At 39.0% G+C, this 18,375-nt stretch overlaps 1 protein-coding gene across 6 annotated transcripts in view; it reads right to left on the bottom strand.

Annotated features, from left to right (window-relative positions):
- Positions 1 to 16,288, bottom strand: part of zfr2 (zinc finger RNA binding protein 2) — a 28,074-nt gene extending 11,786 nt beyond the window's left edge. The window contains exons 1-12 of one of the 6 annotated variants that reach the window (XM_042516864.1): positions 16,176 to 16,288; positions 11,041 to 11,296; positions 10,625 to 10,742; positions 8,302 to 8,529; positions 6,756 to 7,108; positions 5,395 to 5,583; positions 4,898 to 5,141; positions 4,052 to 4,251; positions 3,517 to 3,636; positions 1,845 to 2,008; positions 1,085 to 1,211; positions 787 to 992 (exon numbers count right to left, since the gene is read on the bottom strand). In XM_042516864.1, coding sequence (XP_042372798.1) covers positions 787 to 992; positions 1,085 to 1,211; positions 1,845 to 2,008; positions 3,517 to 3,636; positions 4,052 to 4,251; positions 4,898 to 5,141; positions 5,395 to 5,583; positions 6,756 to 7,108; positions 8,302 to 8,529; positions 10,625 to 10,742; positions 11,041 to 11,296; positions 16,176 to 16,228 — 2,258 coding nt within the window. In that variant the 5' untranslated portion in view covers positions 16,229 to 16,288. The remainder of the gene's footprint in view (positions 1 to 786; positions 993 to 1,084; positions 1,212 to 1,844; positions 2,009 to 3,516; positions 3,637 to 4,051; positions 4,252 to 4,897; positions 5,142 to 5,394; positions 5,584 to 6,755; positions 7,109 to 8,301; positions 8,530 to 10,624; positions 10,743 to 11,040; positions 11,297 to 16,175) is intronic. The other 5 variants (XM_042516886.1, XM_042516871.1, XM_042516903.1 and 2 more) reach the window with 5 other exon arrangements.
- Between the last annotated feature and the right edge of the window lie 2,087 nt (positions 16,289 to 18,375).

The following is an 18,375-nucleotide window of genomic DNA, read 5'->3' as shown; positions in this document are numbered from 1 at the left end:
GCATTGCACATTTCTGCAAACCACACATGTTGAAACTTTGTTTCAACAATTCTGTGGTTCACAGGCAGTTTGGGATAGGCACAAAAAAGCTTGGTTGTCTTTTGGGAAAAAAATGCATTTTGACTTAAAATACCCGCTTTGGTGGTACAATCACTGCTGGAAAAATAAAGTAAAGTAAAGAAACAACGGCTTTTCATGGCACTAACCCCAGCAGGAAACGCATTGGTGTCTCGTAACCCGTCTGTAAGCACGCCAATGGCTCAGCAAAAAACAACCACTATTTGTAGCCCTATCCCAGCACAAAACACAGCATGTCTCTGTAAAAAAAACATGGCCCTATCCCAGCTGGAAACACAGCGATGTCTCTGCAGAAAACAACCTCTTTTTGTGACACTGTCAAGGCTGGAAAAACAGTGATATCTCGAAAAAACAACCGCTTTTTGTGGCCCTATCTTTGCAGAAAACACAGCAATGTCTTGTTAAAAACAATAATTTCGTGGCAGTAACCAGGCAGAAAACACAGTGATGGCTCGTTTTTGGTTGTTTTTTTTAAGTATCATGAGTACTAATGTTAAATGTTGCGAATGAACTGATAAACAGGTTATATATGTATGCATGTATCTATCTAGGACCTACTTAGCAGTGTAATTTTCTTTGTAACATCAGCCAATGCTTTTGATGTGTGAATAACCACTGGTAAAATTATGACACGCTTTAACTACCCTAATGATTTTACATACATGCCCAAATAAAAATGTGAAATATCAACGAGAAGTCACTCTTTACCCTTTTTCTTCTCCTCCTTCAGTAGCAGCAGTATCAACAGCTGGTGCCTCCTTCTCCAGCAGGGAGTCTGACACCAATTTTAGGGCTCTCTCAGAGTGGGAGACAATCCTCTGAACAGCTTGCAACTCCTCCTCTACTGGGTAGATGGTGGAGTGTTTGGCCATGATGTGACGGTCATCAGGAGAGTCTGGTCGACGCACACACGTCTTAACAGACAGAACGGAGCAAAGTTTCAGTGAAAGTTTTTTTTTTTTTTTTTTCAAATAACAGAGAAAAGAACAACAGTAGCGGCGCTCACCAGTAGAGGGGGTACTGGCATACCAGGGCGGCTCATCAGCGGTGGAGGCGCCATCCTGCGTCTCTGCTCCCCCCAGTACATCTGCTCCTCCTCCATCCTCCTCCAGTACATGTCCTCCTCATAACGCCTGCAGGAGAGGGGGAGGTTTTTAATGTTGTTCATTAAAAGTCATTTACTCCCACAGGGGAACATTATGGCTGCCATTAACAGAACACAGCAGTCCATAAAAAAACACTTTACCAAAACATTTTCTCTGAACTACTGTTGATTATTAAGATAATCATTATGCAGAGGTTTTGTGTCAAAAGCATTAGTGTTTGTAAACGGTAATCCAGGTTTACAAAACTGACATTTCCTCTTGTAACACAACAATTACAACACAGTCCTGATGCAACAAACATTTAATTGTGTATGTAGGAAATTTACTGAATTAGATCTGGCTGTACAGTTTTAATGATAAAATTCTCATAAATAATTCAAATAGTATGACTTTCTCTGCATGTTGTGCTGCATTTTACTACACATGCAAGAAACCTGTAATTTACAAGAAAACAGGAAAAGAGAATAAAATGAAACAAGAAATTCCTTTTTTTTCATGTGTGCATGTGTCAGCTGATCAGCTTTAGGACTTCCCCATTTCTGATATTGCCTGAATGAAGGCATCTTTCTCATCTTTTCCCCTTTTCCTCTTTCAGTCTATCCTTTGCCAACCAAACTTGAATATTCAACATAAAGGTGGAAAGAAGTTTAAGTTACTAACTTTGGCCATGGCCCTGACCTCATCTCCATGTGCCAGCGCTGCTCATCATCTCTCTGTCTCTTCAGCACCGCCTTCTGCTTCTGCTTCTTCAGCTTGCTCTCCTGCAGCTTCCTGGCTCGGTTACTGGGCTTGATCTCCACGGGAAGCTCTGGGTTCACTTTCTTCTACAGAAAGGAGAACAGAACAAAATGTAGAGGGAATAGCACAAGAACGCGCACATGGGATCCTTCTCATTCTCAAGCCATTACTTGTAGTGTCGATAAAATTTAAGAATAATCTTTTCCTTTGTGTCAAATTTGAGGAAATTTCCTCAAGATGTTCTATAGATATCGGGTTCACAAGAATGGGACACCAAATTCGAATCAGTTTACTCTTGAGTCCATGTGGACATTTGTGTCATTTGAGATGGATGGACAGACTAGCAAACAGACAGACAGATGGACAGAAGGACAACCCAAAAACATGATGCCATGGCCATAGCCAATGCAGAGCCATAAAAAATCTTCAGCGATTATCTCTAAAGATGTCCTGTGCATGGCGTTCTTTTATAAGAACACAAAAGTTAAGTTTACATTGTGTGTAATGGTGTTACTCACCAAAACACATTTTTTGTAGTATTTGGAAAACCAATGTTTAAGCAAAATCACACGAGCGGGAGTGATGTACTGTATATCATCACAGCTGTGATGACAGACTTTGTGATATCAGCAAATATTGTGATGTTAATCAATTTAATATTGTTTTATGATCAAACTTGTGATTTACAATCCTAATATGAATTTTCTTGTGGCCTTCTTCTTCCTCTTCTCTGACTATTGCCACCTGCTAATTAGTGTGACGGCATGACGCCACTGGTAGAATAGTGTATCATGTAAACGATGAGCATACAGCAAAATAGGGACAAACTCATAGAAAAACAGCTCTACTGTGGTCAGAAATTCCACAGGTAACCTTTAAGAAGCCAACTTTTTCATAATTACATACATCAGACTTATATGGCACTTTTCAGAGTTTTCAAATACGCTTTGTATACTGCAGAATAAAAAAAGAGTAGTTAACTCTCTGAGAAAGACTATAAGGATAATGTATAAAATGAAAGAAAAAAATGTTGATTAAGAGTGTATTTTTTGATGTCTCCAACTTTTTTTGACTGTGAATTTTGTGCATCAATGCAGCCTCATATTATCACATAATGCAGGTGTCATCATCAACACATTTCTATGTTTAATAAGCCATTTCTGTCTTTAAAAAGCAGTCCATCCATTTCCACACTAGTACAGTTAAAAGCTAGCATCTATCACCTGTGATCAAAGCACCATTTCATGCACATGTAGTAATCTGGCAGAACTGTCAGTATCTGGGGAAATCTGGATTATGTGCACAAAATAAGTGAGAAGAACACCTGCTAAGATCAAACGCAACGCATCTGTACTTCTGTTAAAAGCGGTCCATACATTCAACCTCCCTCTTTATCAGATAGATAATGGCTGAAATACCCTGATTTGTTGGTGTCCAACCAAAACAAGAGGAGGAGAAAGAGTGAAAAGAACCCTGCTGAACAGTTCCTGTAATCTAAAATACCAAAAACCTTGAAAGTATGCATCTCAACCCTGCTCATTGTGTCTCTCTAGGTAACCAGTCAGACAGGAATCAGCTCAGAAAAATTTCTTACCTTGTACTGAAGTCTGTGTCTTCTTCCCTTCAGGTGCATGTCTTTAGCATTGGGGTCATTGAAGCTGCACTCACACAGTTTACAGTGGAATCGAATCACTTTGCCGTCATCGTTACGGACCTGAAACAGACACACAGTTCAGGTAAATACACATCGAGCAGAACAGACAACACAACATAAATTATGGTTTATTCCAATTATAAGAAAAGGACACAAGCAATTTGATATTGTATGTCACTGTATTGTTGCAATTTGACAAGTATAATAAACTCTTATTAGAATTACTGTTAAAACTTGAAAACTACTCTTTTGGGTCCAATGCAAATGCTGTACAAATTTGGTTTAAAAACTAAAGACCCAAACTTTATTGTTAGTAGAGCACTTTACAGATTACAAGACAGACAAATTCTAACTGCACAAAACCCCTCTCATCTGTTACTCTACACTGTTAACTCCAATTTAGGTCCTATGTTGTACTCTTCAGCTGTAATTAAAGATGATAACATCGTAATTTTTCCTCTCATTTCCTGCTCACCTCCTCTACGTAGTCGTGTCCCACTGGCTGGATGTCTCCTTGGCTTCCGGCTCTGTCACAGTCCTCATCGTCACTGTGAGGCTCCATCCTCTCAACTGACTGCTCCTCAACCTTGGCAGCCACCGTCGCCGCTGCCGCTGCTGCTGCTACTGTCACTGCAGCTGTCACTGCAGCTGCTGGAGCGCTGGCAGGCTTATTGGCTACGTGACAAGATATTACAAATTAGAGAGTTAATTTAAGGATAGTACCTATTTCCTTAAGATATAAGCTACCAGAAATATATGTTTTTTCTTAAAAGGTTGGTAAATAACCATTGATAAATTACTATTCAAGGTCTTACAGCTACAGAAATTCTATCCTAAAAAGCATTTTGTGATTTTCTGTGTTAACCAATAGTTATTTAACTTGTTTAAATTTTTTGATATTCATTTATGTTATATACGTGTTACCTTGCTTTGACACCAATATGATAGGTAGTAAAATGGAAGTTCAAAGCTGAAGCTTTAACATCAAAAAATAAACATATAATTATCACAGACAGAAGAAAAATATTGATAAAGGGACTCTGAGCAAAATTCAAACTAACATGCGAAACTGAGAAACTAATTTACTTTGACTTATTTTATCAAATTCTGCAGGTTCACAATGCTAATAAAGTGATGCAATTTTCTGAAAAATGCATTTGTTTTGCAGATGTCAAAACTGGGTCCACCTAATGTAGGTGTGCATTGGATTAAGTGTGCACTGTGCAGCTGTGTAAGAGAGGTAAACATTAATATCAGATTTGAGGTGGAGCATTAGTTAAATAGTTCTCTTATCATCTAGGACACAAATCAACAAACTTACAAATGAGAGCTATTTTGGAAGGAACTGGTTTCTTCTGGACTGGTGCCGTTGTTTTAGCCGTTGCATTTACTGCCACCTGTTTGGGTGTTGCAGTGGGAGTTGAAGTGGTTGAGACGGCTGCAGGAGTGGATGTGGAGGCTGGAGGTTTCCCAGCTGTCGAAGTTGTGATGACTGGAGCTGAATTCACCAACACAGGCTCAGTGGAAGGTATAGGTTTTCCTAGCTTGGTGTGAAGTTTCACCACCTTTCCAAAGATGAGAGACAGAGGGAGATACAACCATTTAAGGCTGCTGATACTTAATCCCATCCCAAATCCCTAAGGTGGGTTTTGTTCCAACACTTGGCAGCTCAGACGGAACATCACATGAGTGCACCACAGTCATGTCCAACAATGAAAGCATGCTACGTCAATATCTTGAGCAGCTGCCTATATTTTCTTAAACAACAAATATTGAAACACTTGAAGAGAAAGACAAAAGCTTCACAGCTGTGCAAACCTTCTGATGTTTGGCTCCACGGATGTGGGCGGCGTAGGCGTCCACTCCGGTGCAGGAGACATCACACAGCTCACAGCGCAACTGAGTCTGGACCCCTCTGGGCCCGTTACTGGCCCCTGTCTGCCCCCCAGATTTAAGGGCAGCCTCCTTTTTCTTATGCTTCTGGCCATCGAGGTGCTCCCGGTACGTCTGATGCAGTGAATAAATCAGTTAGCAGGACAAAACTTCCAAATGTACATACAGTAACAAGCAGATTTGTTAGGTTTTTTTTTACTATGAAAACTCTACAACATGTTTTCAGATACACATTAAAGGTCCAGTGTATAAGATATAGGGAAATTTAATGGCATCAAGCTGTGGGGATTGCAAATTGCAACCAGCTGAGACATTCAGTGATTTCCCTCAGTGATTTTTGTTCAGGAGGTTTTTATTGGAAGCTGAGTTATCCGTAGACGTCCCTAAATCTCAAAAACAAGCAGGTGATTAAAAGCAGTAAAAACACCAAATTAAAAAAAAGTAGTTTTACGTTACAATCCAGGGTTTCCTTACACATTCAATTATTTGTGGCGGCCCGCCACGATTCATCTACCACCACAAGCTGGTTGTTTTTTTTTTTTTGGAGCTGGACTGTTCATTATGAGCGCTGTAGAAATATATATACTGTTCGGTTATTCACTGCACCTCATTCTCTGAGCACAGAGGGTACTCCTGGCACAAATGAAGCAGCAGAAAGTCAGGTGCACTGAAAGTGAAACCTAACTGTTGATTCTGCTAGGTCTAAAAGTTTGTATTCACTCTGAGCAGCTGTTCATCCATCAATCTGATCAGCTGTGGATGGACTGACTATCAATTATCAACCCTGCTGCTCACAAACTGCTGTTGAGGAAAAATTAACAATTTAAGAGCCCCATCTGTGCTGTGTTTACAGATATTAAAAATCTGGGATTTTCTGAGGCTCTTGTCACAGAGGGGCTAACTACGTTTGCCAATGCAAAAAATGTGAATGGCCCTATTTACAGTCATTGTTTTTTTCCATTCTGAACTACTATAGAAACATGTCAGAGCAACATGACAATCTCCATACATGAGCGCCCACTCCTTATGTATGTACTCCTTATGTAAACAGCTCATTCTAAGGATACAAAAACACAACCATTCTTATTTTCAGGTATTTATGCAGTAAAGAAACATACTCATTATATACATATATCCTCCTAAATCCTACACACTGGACCTCTTGTACTCTGGTCTCCTAAATGTTAATATTGTGATGTGTTCTCATTTTATTATTTGAACCAAAAAAGAAAAAGCTTTTATGTGAAAATATTAAGATCCCGTCCCATATCATTATAAACTCCTACCTGAGGACCTGCACAGCTAATCTTGCAAATGTCACAGTAATGGAGCTGGGGCTGTTTTGGAGGCCCTTTGGGCTTCTGCAGCTTGCTCTGATGAAACGTCGGCTTTTTGTAGGTGTTTCCAGCCGGAGCTGTCACCATGTTGCTGCCCGAGTTGCTCCAGGAAGAGCTTGTCAGCTGCTTGGGTGGCGGCTGTATTGGGGGGGGCTGCTGCTGTTGCTGCTGCTGCTGCTGCTGCTGCTGCTGCTGCTGAGGTTGAGGCTGTGGCTGGGTGAGTGTCTGCTGGGCTGGCTGGTAATAGGAGGGGGTGGATGTGGAGGTGTAGCCAGTTGAGTCATAACTGGAGTAGCTAATGCCTAAGGGTGAGAGAGCAGGAGGAAGAGAGTGAGGATGAAGACTTATTAGAGATAAGAAAAGCATACAAGATCTGGGTCACTTCTGAACAGTCTGGAGTCATGGAAGCAAAAAGATGCACTCTTATTTTACCGCCATCCAAACCGACAAGGACAAAGACAAGACAATCCCAAAATTGTCTTTGACGGGTGTCAAAACATGTAATAAGAAACTAAAGCTTTAATTAGCAGGATATCAATATTTGTATAGGCTTGTCGCCGCCAACCAGAGTCAGCCCACACCTCTTTGTCACAGATGCTCTCCATTTGTGTTTCCTTACAATTCTCATCCAACTAAACACCTGTGACAGAAACCAAATACTTGAAACTCTCAAGAATCGCCAAGAACTTATTTCTCAGGCCAAATATGCAGTCATTCACGAAAGGCCTGCTCATACCAGCGTGTAAAACAATACAATCAGTGTGCTCGTTTGCAGGAGCAATTTTTTTTCCAACAAGTTTATCTCTGACCTATAAATTCGTACCAAGTATAAACTGCTCCTTCTGATGAGGTCACGCTGTAGGTGTTTCCAGTGTGGAGCACAAAACAAATACTATGAAAGAGAACTGCTACACAAACAAGAAATGGTTTGTTGACAATTATAGGACAAGAGTTGATGACACGAACGAATCAAATACATTACTACTACATTACTACATTAAATAAATTTGCCATTATGTGAGCCTACACTACGTGAAAGGTTATAAACAAAAGACTACTGCAAGAATTTTAATTAACACAACAAAATTTCCATGACTTTTCCAAGACTTTCAATGATTTTTAATTATTCCAGGAGTTTTCTTGGCCTGGAAAACATGATTATGAAATTCCATAACTATGCCAGGTTTTTCATAACCGTGGGAGTCCTACACCCCAGATTCCTGTGCCTGTAACATAGTTACAAGGACACACCTTCATGTAACATTTTTTGCATGCAATTTGTAGCGCAGCAACCGCTACAGTGCACTTTCATTTAAGCGTTACAATCATGTATCGTTTGCATCTCCCTTCATCTTTTGTTTGGCTTTACTGTGTATGCATACACAATATATTTACACTGCTATGAATATATCTATTTGTGCATGTATATGGAGAATGTTGGGCACCAATATTTCCTTTGGGATATATGAAGTTTTATAAATAAATCTTACGTTACCTGAGTAGGTTGTGGCTGAAACGGTGGAGCCAAATGAGGAGCCAAGGGTGTAGGATGAAATGGGGGTGGGCGGCTGCTGGACACTGGTGGACACTGGGTAGATGTTGTAGCTAGTGGACACAGAGCTGGAGGGGGCCAGAGGCTTCAGGGCCGTTACCTGCCTCTGAGGTGGGGGAGGCTGGCTGTACACAGTGGTGGGGGCTGGACTATAAGCACTCTTTACTCCCACTGATACAGGAAAGGGTGGCGGGCAAAGAGGAGAGAGGGGAGAAGAGGTGGAGAGGAAGGGTATTAGAGTAAGGTGTGAAAACAGCAAAAGAGATCTGACACATCCATCGCTTCCTCTGGGACTGCCTGTCAGTGAGTTTTTGGCAGCGCAGGAAGGATTCTCATTTCACAAGCAAATGAGCAGCAGACACATTCCACATACATCATATCACATCTCCAGGAGGGAATAAGAATAAATAATACCAAGACTGATGACCAGCAAATCCCCCAGCAAGACTGAGGTGTGTGTTGCTGTTCTACACTGTTTATTACATCTGAAACTCTGTAAAAAGTGAACTTGTTTCTGCGAAACTGAAGCAAACTACTTAAGTATTCCAACTACACACAATACTCAAAATTTTCATTATTATTCAGCCAGCATACATCCTGGTACCGTTATCATTCACGCTAAGCTGAAATCAAAATAACAGCTGCCATGCTGACAGATCAGTCGAGGACAACCGTCAAGACTTTAAAAGAGTACTCCACTGATTTAGCAATGGACATTCATCTTCCTTATCATAGACTGTATAAAATTATGGCTGTAGACTTAAAACCATTAAAACAAAATGTAACATCATTTACTGAAAAAAACTGAGCATTAGAGTCCTTAGAGGGTCTCTAAGTACAACCAAACACTGAACAAGACTTTTTTAGGAAACCAAAACATTACAATCAACTTTGATGAACTGAAAACACACTAAATTAGCAACAGCTACACCCATACTCAGTGAATCTAGGGTTAGGCCATAGTTAGGCCAAGATACCCTCGTCAATGTTGACACCATGATAGTGACCAACGGACAGCACCCATTTTCACTCAAGCAGCCAAGCTAATGCATAATTTTAGGTCTTAAAAAATGTAAACAGGTCTGTAATATAAAGATTCATCCCTGTAAAGTTGCCATGACTGTTGAAATTAGCTATAGCGACCAAAACCATTTTTTGTACCAGGCTAAAAACATGTTTATTTCTACTATAAAGTTGGACATTTTAACATGAACGTCTATGGGGATCAAACTGTTTGGAGCCAGCCGCATGTGGCCATTAGAGGAACCACAGTTTTTCGTACCTTCTCTTGGTTTTAATTTTTTTAGCCCCAAATGCTGCCACTTAGTCAAAACTTTGTTTTCCACCATGTAACTCAACCATCACCCATTTAATCAGAGATTTGGGAGTGTTTTGCTGGCTGCGAAAAATGCAGCATCAAATTGCTAGCCTCAGTCAGAGATGAGGATCAGGCTCAAGAGGTCTGGTAAACTAATTTTTTACCAAATCCGCACTTCCAGATTTTTTCAAATGTTTAAACTTGTAGTCTTTAGTCCCAACCAATGCTGACTCACTTGCGGCATTTTATCAAATGTTTTGGAGTCGCAAGAGGCTTTAAAACAGGGGTTTATATTTTTAGGGGAAAATCTAATTTCAAAACTTACCGAGTTTGTTTCACCAGAAAATGTTTTTGTTTATCAATCTGTGGAGTGAAACAATGGAACAGTTTTAATGTGGAGCTAAAACGATGTACAGGTACAGGGATGAAAAGTAGGTTTGACAATCACCGGGTGTTTAAGGAGGTGACTGTTTATTTGTTTGGTTACTTCACATTTATTTTTCCTAGTTTATCATCCTGTTTTTTCTGTGTAGATATTGATTAAAAATGTTGATATTTGAGTTTGGGTATGTGGGTGTATGCATGTATGTTTAGTTAATTAAAGTATATGTTTAAATTAATAAGAAAGTTTGTACTTCTTCTCACTCCTTTTTGAATGTGTGAACCAAGTCTTCATGTGTTTGACCTTTTCTTTTGCTTTATGTTATACACTGTCTGTAAATATTACTTTTTTTGCTTTGTTTGCTTGTTCGTTTAATTTTTTCTCTTTTTTCTTTTACATGTTCGAAATGAACAAATATAATAAAATAAAAAATCAAACAACTTTTCTCACATATGCAAGAGCGTACCCCAATAGCTGCGGACGTGACATTTCAGTGGAAAATTCTCCTAAGTTATCCTTTAATATTTGGATCTTTGGACTTAACATAAGAGTAAAAATGAACTCACCGGTCTGGTAGTAATTCTCGGTGGGGGTCCTCTGAGCCGAAGCTATACTCGTCTGGTAGTACTGTTTATTATCATAGGTAGTCACAGCAGCAGGACGCCCGTAGCTGTAATTGTCCTGCTGGTGTTCACAAAAGAGAATTTAATGGAATGGGAAAGCATATTTAGGTAGAGAACTGCAGCAAGATATTTTTTAAAAACATATCATATCACTGCATGAAAGCCACTGTGTGAAAAATGAGACCATCCCAGTGACAGCTGGTACAAAAGGGGCATGCAGTGTCTGACTCAGTGCCTTAAAGTGAAAAAGTCATATCATATGACCCAAAACAAAAGCTTTACATAAAATCCAACATGACCACATCATGCTATAAGAAACTGAGAAGCAGAAATCATAAAGGCAGCAGAAAGCGACTGACCGTGTCCGAGTATACCTGGTACGTCTGTGGGGTGGTGGTGGGCTGTGGGGGAGCTGGGGTGCCTGGCTGCCTGTAGGTGTAGTCAGGAGGAGCCTGGTGGCTCTGATAGGTTGGGTAGGGAGCGGTGACCACAGGCCGGGCTGCCTGGACTGGAGCTGGAGAGTAGGACGCAGTCACTGCATGAGCCACGGCAGGAGCCTGCTGGACACTGTAACTGGCTGTAGAGGGGTGGGAGTAGGCCGGGGGAGGCTGAGCACTGGAGGAGGGGAGAGGGAAGAAAGACATCATTGAACATGTCTACTTGAGTTTTCACTGTGTGAACAGTTTGAATTAATCCATGTTAGAAGTGCAAGAAAATCTTTTCTTCCATAAAAAATAACTAAAGAAAAAAACAGCTTTGATAGTGCAGTCCTCAACTACACCATAATTTACACCTAGTGCATGTTAGTCCCAGTTTTTTTTTTTTACCATGACATGATATTTCTGTAAATTTTTTATTTTTATTTTTTTTAAAGATCATTTTTTTGGGCTTTTATTGCCTTTAATCGATAGGACAGTGTGAGCGTGGCAGAGAGAGAGGGGGAGACATGCAGCAAAGGGCCAGGCCAGACTCGAACCTCGACATAGCCTCTGCACATTGGGCGCTGCTCTATCCACTGAACCACGAGGCGCCCGATATTTCTGTAAATTTTAACTGCAACTGACCCTGGTGCCTCCTTAACAGTGAGACTGGTTAACAACTTGGGCTACTTTTAAAAAATGCAAATAATATAATTCATCCATTTTTGCAACAACAGTTTACCTGCTCCCGATTTTTTTTTTTTTTAATAACACCAAAAAAAAACAAAAGTTCTTCAAATGTGTTTATGTTTAAGGGTGAAGTGTGTAAGATTTAGGGGGGATTTGGTGCCGTCTAGCTGTGAAGGGCAACCACCTAAAACCTTATCCGGCTAGATTTACTTAAGTGTTCTTCTTTCAGGAGTAATTTAACAGAAGCCCTCGGTGGAGGTCTCTCCATAAAAAAAAAATTGACCAGGAAATGCAAACAGCAAAAAACACAGAATAAAGCAGTTTCGCTAAGATGCAAGTCGTCTTATCTGGAGCCAGAGTTTGTTTTGTCCATTCTGGTCTATTGCAGAAACATGCTGATCTCCATAAATGACGACCCGCTCCCTGGATGTAAAAATCTCATTCTAAGGTAACAAACACACAATGATTCTTGTTTTCCAATGATTATACACTAAAGAAAATATACATGTTAAATTACAACTAAATTTCTGACAATAAATCATACACGCTGGACCTTAAAGTGTCTTTCACTTAGGAAGAATAGTAAATACTAATCTCACCAAAGAGATCACCTTCACATCTTTACTAAAGTGCTGGACCAACCAAACGACCAACTTACAAACTAGCAGACCAACATGAGTCGTGCAGTTAGTCTGGCTAAAAACAGGCACAAATCTAATCCGACATGTCAACACTGAACCAAGATCAATCAATTTTGGAGGACAAAATTGTGATCACTCAAGTAATGCGACTCACTGAACCGCCCTGCATTGCCCTCTGATTAATCTTTCATTTTCATCAGCTGATAACGCCACAGCAGCCTTGTTAGCATGGTTTGGGATGGGGTTGGCAGTTACTGGCAACAACATCATTAACTGATGACATCTGCATCTTTATTAAGATTTCAGTCTCGATAAACGAGATGAACATCAGCGGGCTAAAGCTAAATGACACCTTAAGGTCATTAAAGAGCATAGACTCAAAATGCTGTGATAGTAATCGTAACACTATCTTATTCTACGAAAAAATATACTGGATCTGACGTAAACAAAACATACAGGAAAATTTTAAGAGTACCACAAAGGGACTTTCCTAGTTGACAGTCTGTTCATTGTTCATTGAGTCACTTAACAGTTTCTCGATAGAATTGCCGTAATTTCATTACTGGGGGCAAGAATTTCCATAATCTAGTAATGAGATTATGTTAGTGCCGCATGTTTTGTCGTGCGCTGGTATTTCACCCAAAAATAAACAGGAAAAGAAATCAATAAGTTGGGTTGAACGCTCAGCTGTTGACCTACTTATCTGCTCTGACACATCCCTGCTACCAAAACTGCATTAGGAATGCCTCAGTGATAAATATTTAAAGCTCTGGACGAGAGATACTCATGCTTTCCTGATACTAAATGGAGAGCAAACCTTAATACTAACTCATTGTATATTACAAATTACAGATAAGGTTGGGATATATTACAATATACCATGAAAATAAAGGAAAAAAGAATTGACAATCTGATGTATAAAATAGACTACTAATGTTTTTTGCTGCTGTGGTAAATAATTAACAACATTTATTTGTAAAATTGCTGAATCACATTTAAATCATGGATTTTTTTTGCCTTTCAATCTTTGATGTGTGAGAATATTCAGACACTCCAGTTGTGACGTTTTAAAGACTTCGGACTGTCTCAATTTTTTAAGACATGCTTGATGATAAGGCAAAGAAACACCATTAAACAATGCTCTTTATGACCCATTTTTCATTGCAGATTTTGCTGTAGCTATGCTGACGTGGACGCTGATTAGCAAATTGACTGTATGGAGCCTCTGATGTGTGGAGTCTGTGTCTTGATAACAGAAATGTAATTGCATTAAATGCTTTAACTTAAGATAACATCGACTGACCCGGCAGTTTTTCTATATTCATCACCTATACTTAGTTATGCTGTCGTAGCAAAGACTTTAATATCTCTGGGTGTGTGAGGTCAACATGGGAAATTCTGCTACCAATGGGCAGAACTATTCAATCTGACACTGATATATGGTATCATGCTGATGTAGCATCAGACAGCTGGACTGGGCATAACTGACAATGGAGCTGATCTATTTAATTCAGTTCTATATCTACAGTATGTCTGCCCGTTCACTGTAGACACACAATGTGGTATCCAACATGTAATCACACGGCACAGCTGAGGGGGCAATGAACAAGCATGTCAGCTGTTTTAAGATACAGTATTTCACATTTGCTACGCCAAGAAGTTGTATGGTTACAGGCACTTAACCTGACTCTTCTCCGCTTTGCCCTTTGGGGTAAATTAAGTCAGAAGGTCCAAAACCCAGCACCTAATGATTATCTAGCACTGACAAAGTTGTGTGATGTTGTATGTTGACTGTCATCGTAAGTAGTGATACTGAGATTGTTGAATCTCAGATGCTGAGATCGCTACTGGTTATTACTTTGGTTTAAAAAAAAAAAAAAAAAAGGGGGGGGGGGGTGTGGGGCACTTTCTCTGCCACTAGGCGGGAATACCTGTGCCCAATCACACCTGAAGCACTTTTTGCACTTACTAAGGGTTTTTTCCTTAAGTCTAAATTCTTGCTTGTGTTGTACGTCGCTTTGGATAAAAGCGTCTGCTAAATGAAATTGTAGAATTGTAGAATTGTAGATTACTTGCTACATCTGTTAATTGGGAAGATTTTCTTTTTTTTTTTACCAAGTTGCTAGTGCACCATTCACATTTTAATCAATCATCAGTTTTTAAGTCAAGCCTGATGTTGCCTTACACATAAAAGAATGACTCTAGTCACTTTAAATTGCACATCTCATTCTCACTCTCTTGCTCACTGCTTTCTTAAAACTAAATCTTAAAATAATTTACACACCTTTTTAACGTTTAGATACTGGTAGCATGTTATCATATGGATGTATTTAATATTTTGGCATTTTTATGATTTTGTATCCAAACATCAATTCAATCAAGAATTATGATTAGAATTTAATAATGATCACCAGTGAATTTAATATCAGGAGAAGTGCAGACTCTAGTAAGTAAAGTAAGGGCATAACATGTACAGAGAAAATGAAGACATCAGCACTCTGTGGTGCAGAGAGAACAGTCCTCTCCTGTTTGTCAGGTCTGTTGGCTTGTCAGGAGAAACCAAACAGGAAACCTTTATAGTTCACTAACTGCAGTGATTGATAATTACATTACATGCTAATTACATCTAATTACCTGGCAAAATGACAAGCTAAACAATTTACCTGTCACATAAACTTGCATAACACCAGTCCATACAGCTGGAGTTTCACTGTTGACTGGATACATTGTTAACATGACAGACAAATAAAAAAATATGGTGGAAACATTAGACTTATTGTTTCAATGTATACAAATGACTATCTTCTGGACTGATTTTCAGTCGGATCTCCAAAGATATTTTAGCAAGAACATTTCACTCAAAGAACCAGATTTGTCACTAATATTTAAAAATCCAAATTTCTCCTAGAATAAATAAGTATGTATATTAATGTGCTTATTATTTAAGATCATTTTTACAATCATAAAAAAAGTAAATCAAAAGAATTTGCCCACTTTTAAATTACCACTTTCAAAAAAATAACAACAATATTTACAAACTTAAAACAATATTTAACTTAAAAATATGTAGTTTAAAAAAAAACAAAAACAAACCTATAAATATATGCAAATCTTATAGCTTTATTTTATTTTGTTTGTTGCCAGTTTACTCTTTTTTTTATTCCACAATTTCCCCCCGGGATCAATATTTCTGATTCTGACTTCTTATATACCTAATTAGGCAAACCTTGCGTGTTCACACGTGTGTCTCTTTTACCTTAATTTATTTTTCATTTATTTTTGATCAGTGAATCAACTGATTTAACAACAGCTAATAAAACAATACAATTTTAAAAAAGATAAGTGCAGTGTTTGTAAGACACGGGACCTTCAGTACAGCTCAACCAGCGTTAGCCTTCTTAATCCTAAAATATCAGCCGTCACAACTACACCCTCCTCGTTTAACTGCGTGACACTTACTAAAGCCTTATTTTTGTTTGACGGTTAAGTATGTCGAGTGGTAAAACGCTGAGGCATTAGTAGCTGAAGATAACCGGACCGGTGTTCACCTAATGTCAGGCAGCGTGTCGGTAAACGCTGGCCTGCGAGCTCAGCTAGCTAACGTTAGCTCACCGGACTAGCGGCTCGAGCTAGCTGCCTCAGCACCGCCGCGCAGTGAAATCACCCCGCCGACCGTTACACATCAACGGCTGACAAATGTGACTCAAAACACACGCTGACACCAACCTGCATCACTTGTATTACCTGTATTGTGGACCGGCACCATGTGTGAAGCCGAAATAATTGCTTGCAGCCATCTTGGCATCTCCAATACAGTACAGTACTGGCAGACAGCGGAGAATCTCCTAAAATTGAGCGTCAAGATAGTCCCCCCTCCTGCACTGCAGCCAATGGGAGCTCCTCTCTGCTACACCGGAACTGCGCAGGACGAAAATATATCTTAAACACATTGTGGATTAACTCGTAACATAACAAAACAGCAAAAAAAAAACACGAGATGGTGTATGTTCATGTTTTGTAAATGTATCATTTCAGTTGATTTACTGTTAAGGGTTTAATAGAAATTGTTTTTCACAGTTTGCTCTTTGCGTTCCACGTAGCTGCGTCACGCATGCGCATCAACAATTTGAAAGACTACCATAAGAAAGGTTTTGTTTTGCTCGTGACAGTGAGAAGTAATGGGAATTTAGGAACATTACAATAAAAAGCAACGAATTGCAGATATGAAGAGGGGGAATTAGGGAAAATAAAAGAGGTTGATAACTGTTAGAGTGTAGTGTGTATCAATCGTTTTAAGAAGAAAATCCCATCAGAATCAAGAAAGTAGGCCTATTTATTACAAAGTAGGTTTTCACTGAAATTGAACTTGCCTTGTTTTACAAGTGCAAAAAGGAGCAGCTCTTTAACACAATAACCCTGCCCCTTTACTATTTTAAAAGTACTGTAATATAACAAATATGTACAATAAAGCTGTTTTGATGAAGCTGTACAAATGTTGTGCAAGATGTGCAAAACTATTAAGCAGGGGATGTACAAAAGTTGTGTTCAATGTGCAAGATAATTAATGAAAATAAATGACACACAAAACAGTCAATTATTTGTGCCTAGTTTAAGAAAAATGAAAGCTGCATTGTTAAAAAGTTTAAATTCTCTACAACTGCGTAAAATAGAGGTTTTCAATCTTTTTCTACCAGGGATCCCTTCATGTGGGCCTGTGTCCCTTGATATAATTTTACATAACTAGTGTAATTTGAGTATTTTACTGATATATAATTCATTTGATTACAACATAAACCAGGTGAAGCTACAGGTATTGTTTTTTCCCTATATTCTCCATCTTCAAGACTACTTTGCTCTTGCTCTGTTATTTTGGCCTTTTATTTTAATCCTGCCTTCTTTTTATGAGGCCTTCTGTTTTGTTGTATTACTTTATGCAAGCTACTGCCTTTTATGTACCTTTCACTTATTTAATCAGGTAAACATGTATTGCAGCAGATTTTAACCCATCTGCCTCAACTGGAAAGCACTTTGATTCATCTCATATTGTTCAAACATGCCATATAGCCCCAAAAAAAGATACTTGACTATGATCTATTTTCGATTTAAAATTTTTTTTTGAACTATGAAACCTTTTGTAAATATAAATAAAATTACACATACAATTAAATAAAATTATTAAATCAATTATTCTGAAAATGTTTTATAGACCTCCTTGCAGCATACCCCGGACCTGTCTGGAACCCGGACCCCACTTTGAGAGTCACTAGTCTTTCAAAAAAAAAAATAAAAAAAAAAAAAAAAAAAAAATGGATGCGAAAACGGAAGTAGATTGCAGGGAATCCTCTCGCTGTGCATGCAGCTCATGTTCACTTGCGGTGTCTGTTGAATATCGCGTGTCCGTCAGTCATGCTTGCACCGATATTAAAGATATGTTCTAATGTAAACCATAGACAATATAATATATGATGCAAACCCAACTACCAGGTTTGCAACAAAATCAGGTTCAGATTGTCATTAAACCGCCTGAAAAAAAACAAAATCTTTCAGCTACAGAGATGAGAACGACCTTGAGTTTTAAAGGCATCACAGCAGGAGCGCCACAAAATTAAGGTCAATTATGCTTTATATGTAAAAAGGGATAAAAAAAAAAAAAAAATTAACCTGCGCATAATTACTACTATGGATTTATTAGTTGAACCACTAGAGGCACAAAAAAGCCTAAATTATAGACAGAAGTGTCTGATGGGAAAATGCAGCCAGCAGCATGCTTTGCAGAGAAACTGGGCAAGAGTGATATGATTGGCTGGATGCAAGTGAAGCAAGGGACTGAATAATTAATGTGAGGGGAGAGTTGGGGTATAGAGAGTGGGGTGAGGAGACAGAGGAGGGGAGAAGCTGTGGATGGGGAGAGAGATGCTGTTGCCAGGGAACAGCAGCCCCATAG

This window comes from Plectropomus leopardus, chromosome 3, assembly GCF_008729295.1.
Source record: "Plectropomus leopardus isolate mb chromosome 3, YSFRI_Pleo_2.0, whole genome shotgun sequence".
NCBI classification, from domain to species: Eukaryota; Metazoa; Chordata; class Actinopteri; order Perciformes; family Serranidae; genus Plectropomus; species Plectropomus leopardus.
This window is presented reverse-complemented; position numbering and strand designations above follow the sequence as displayed.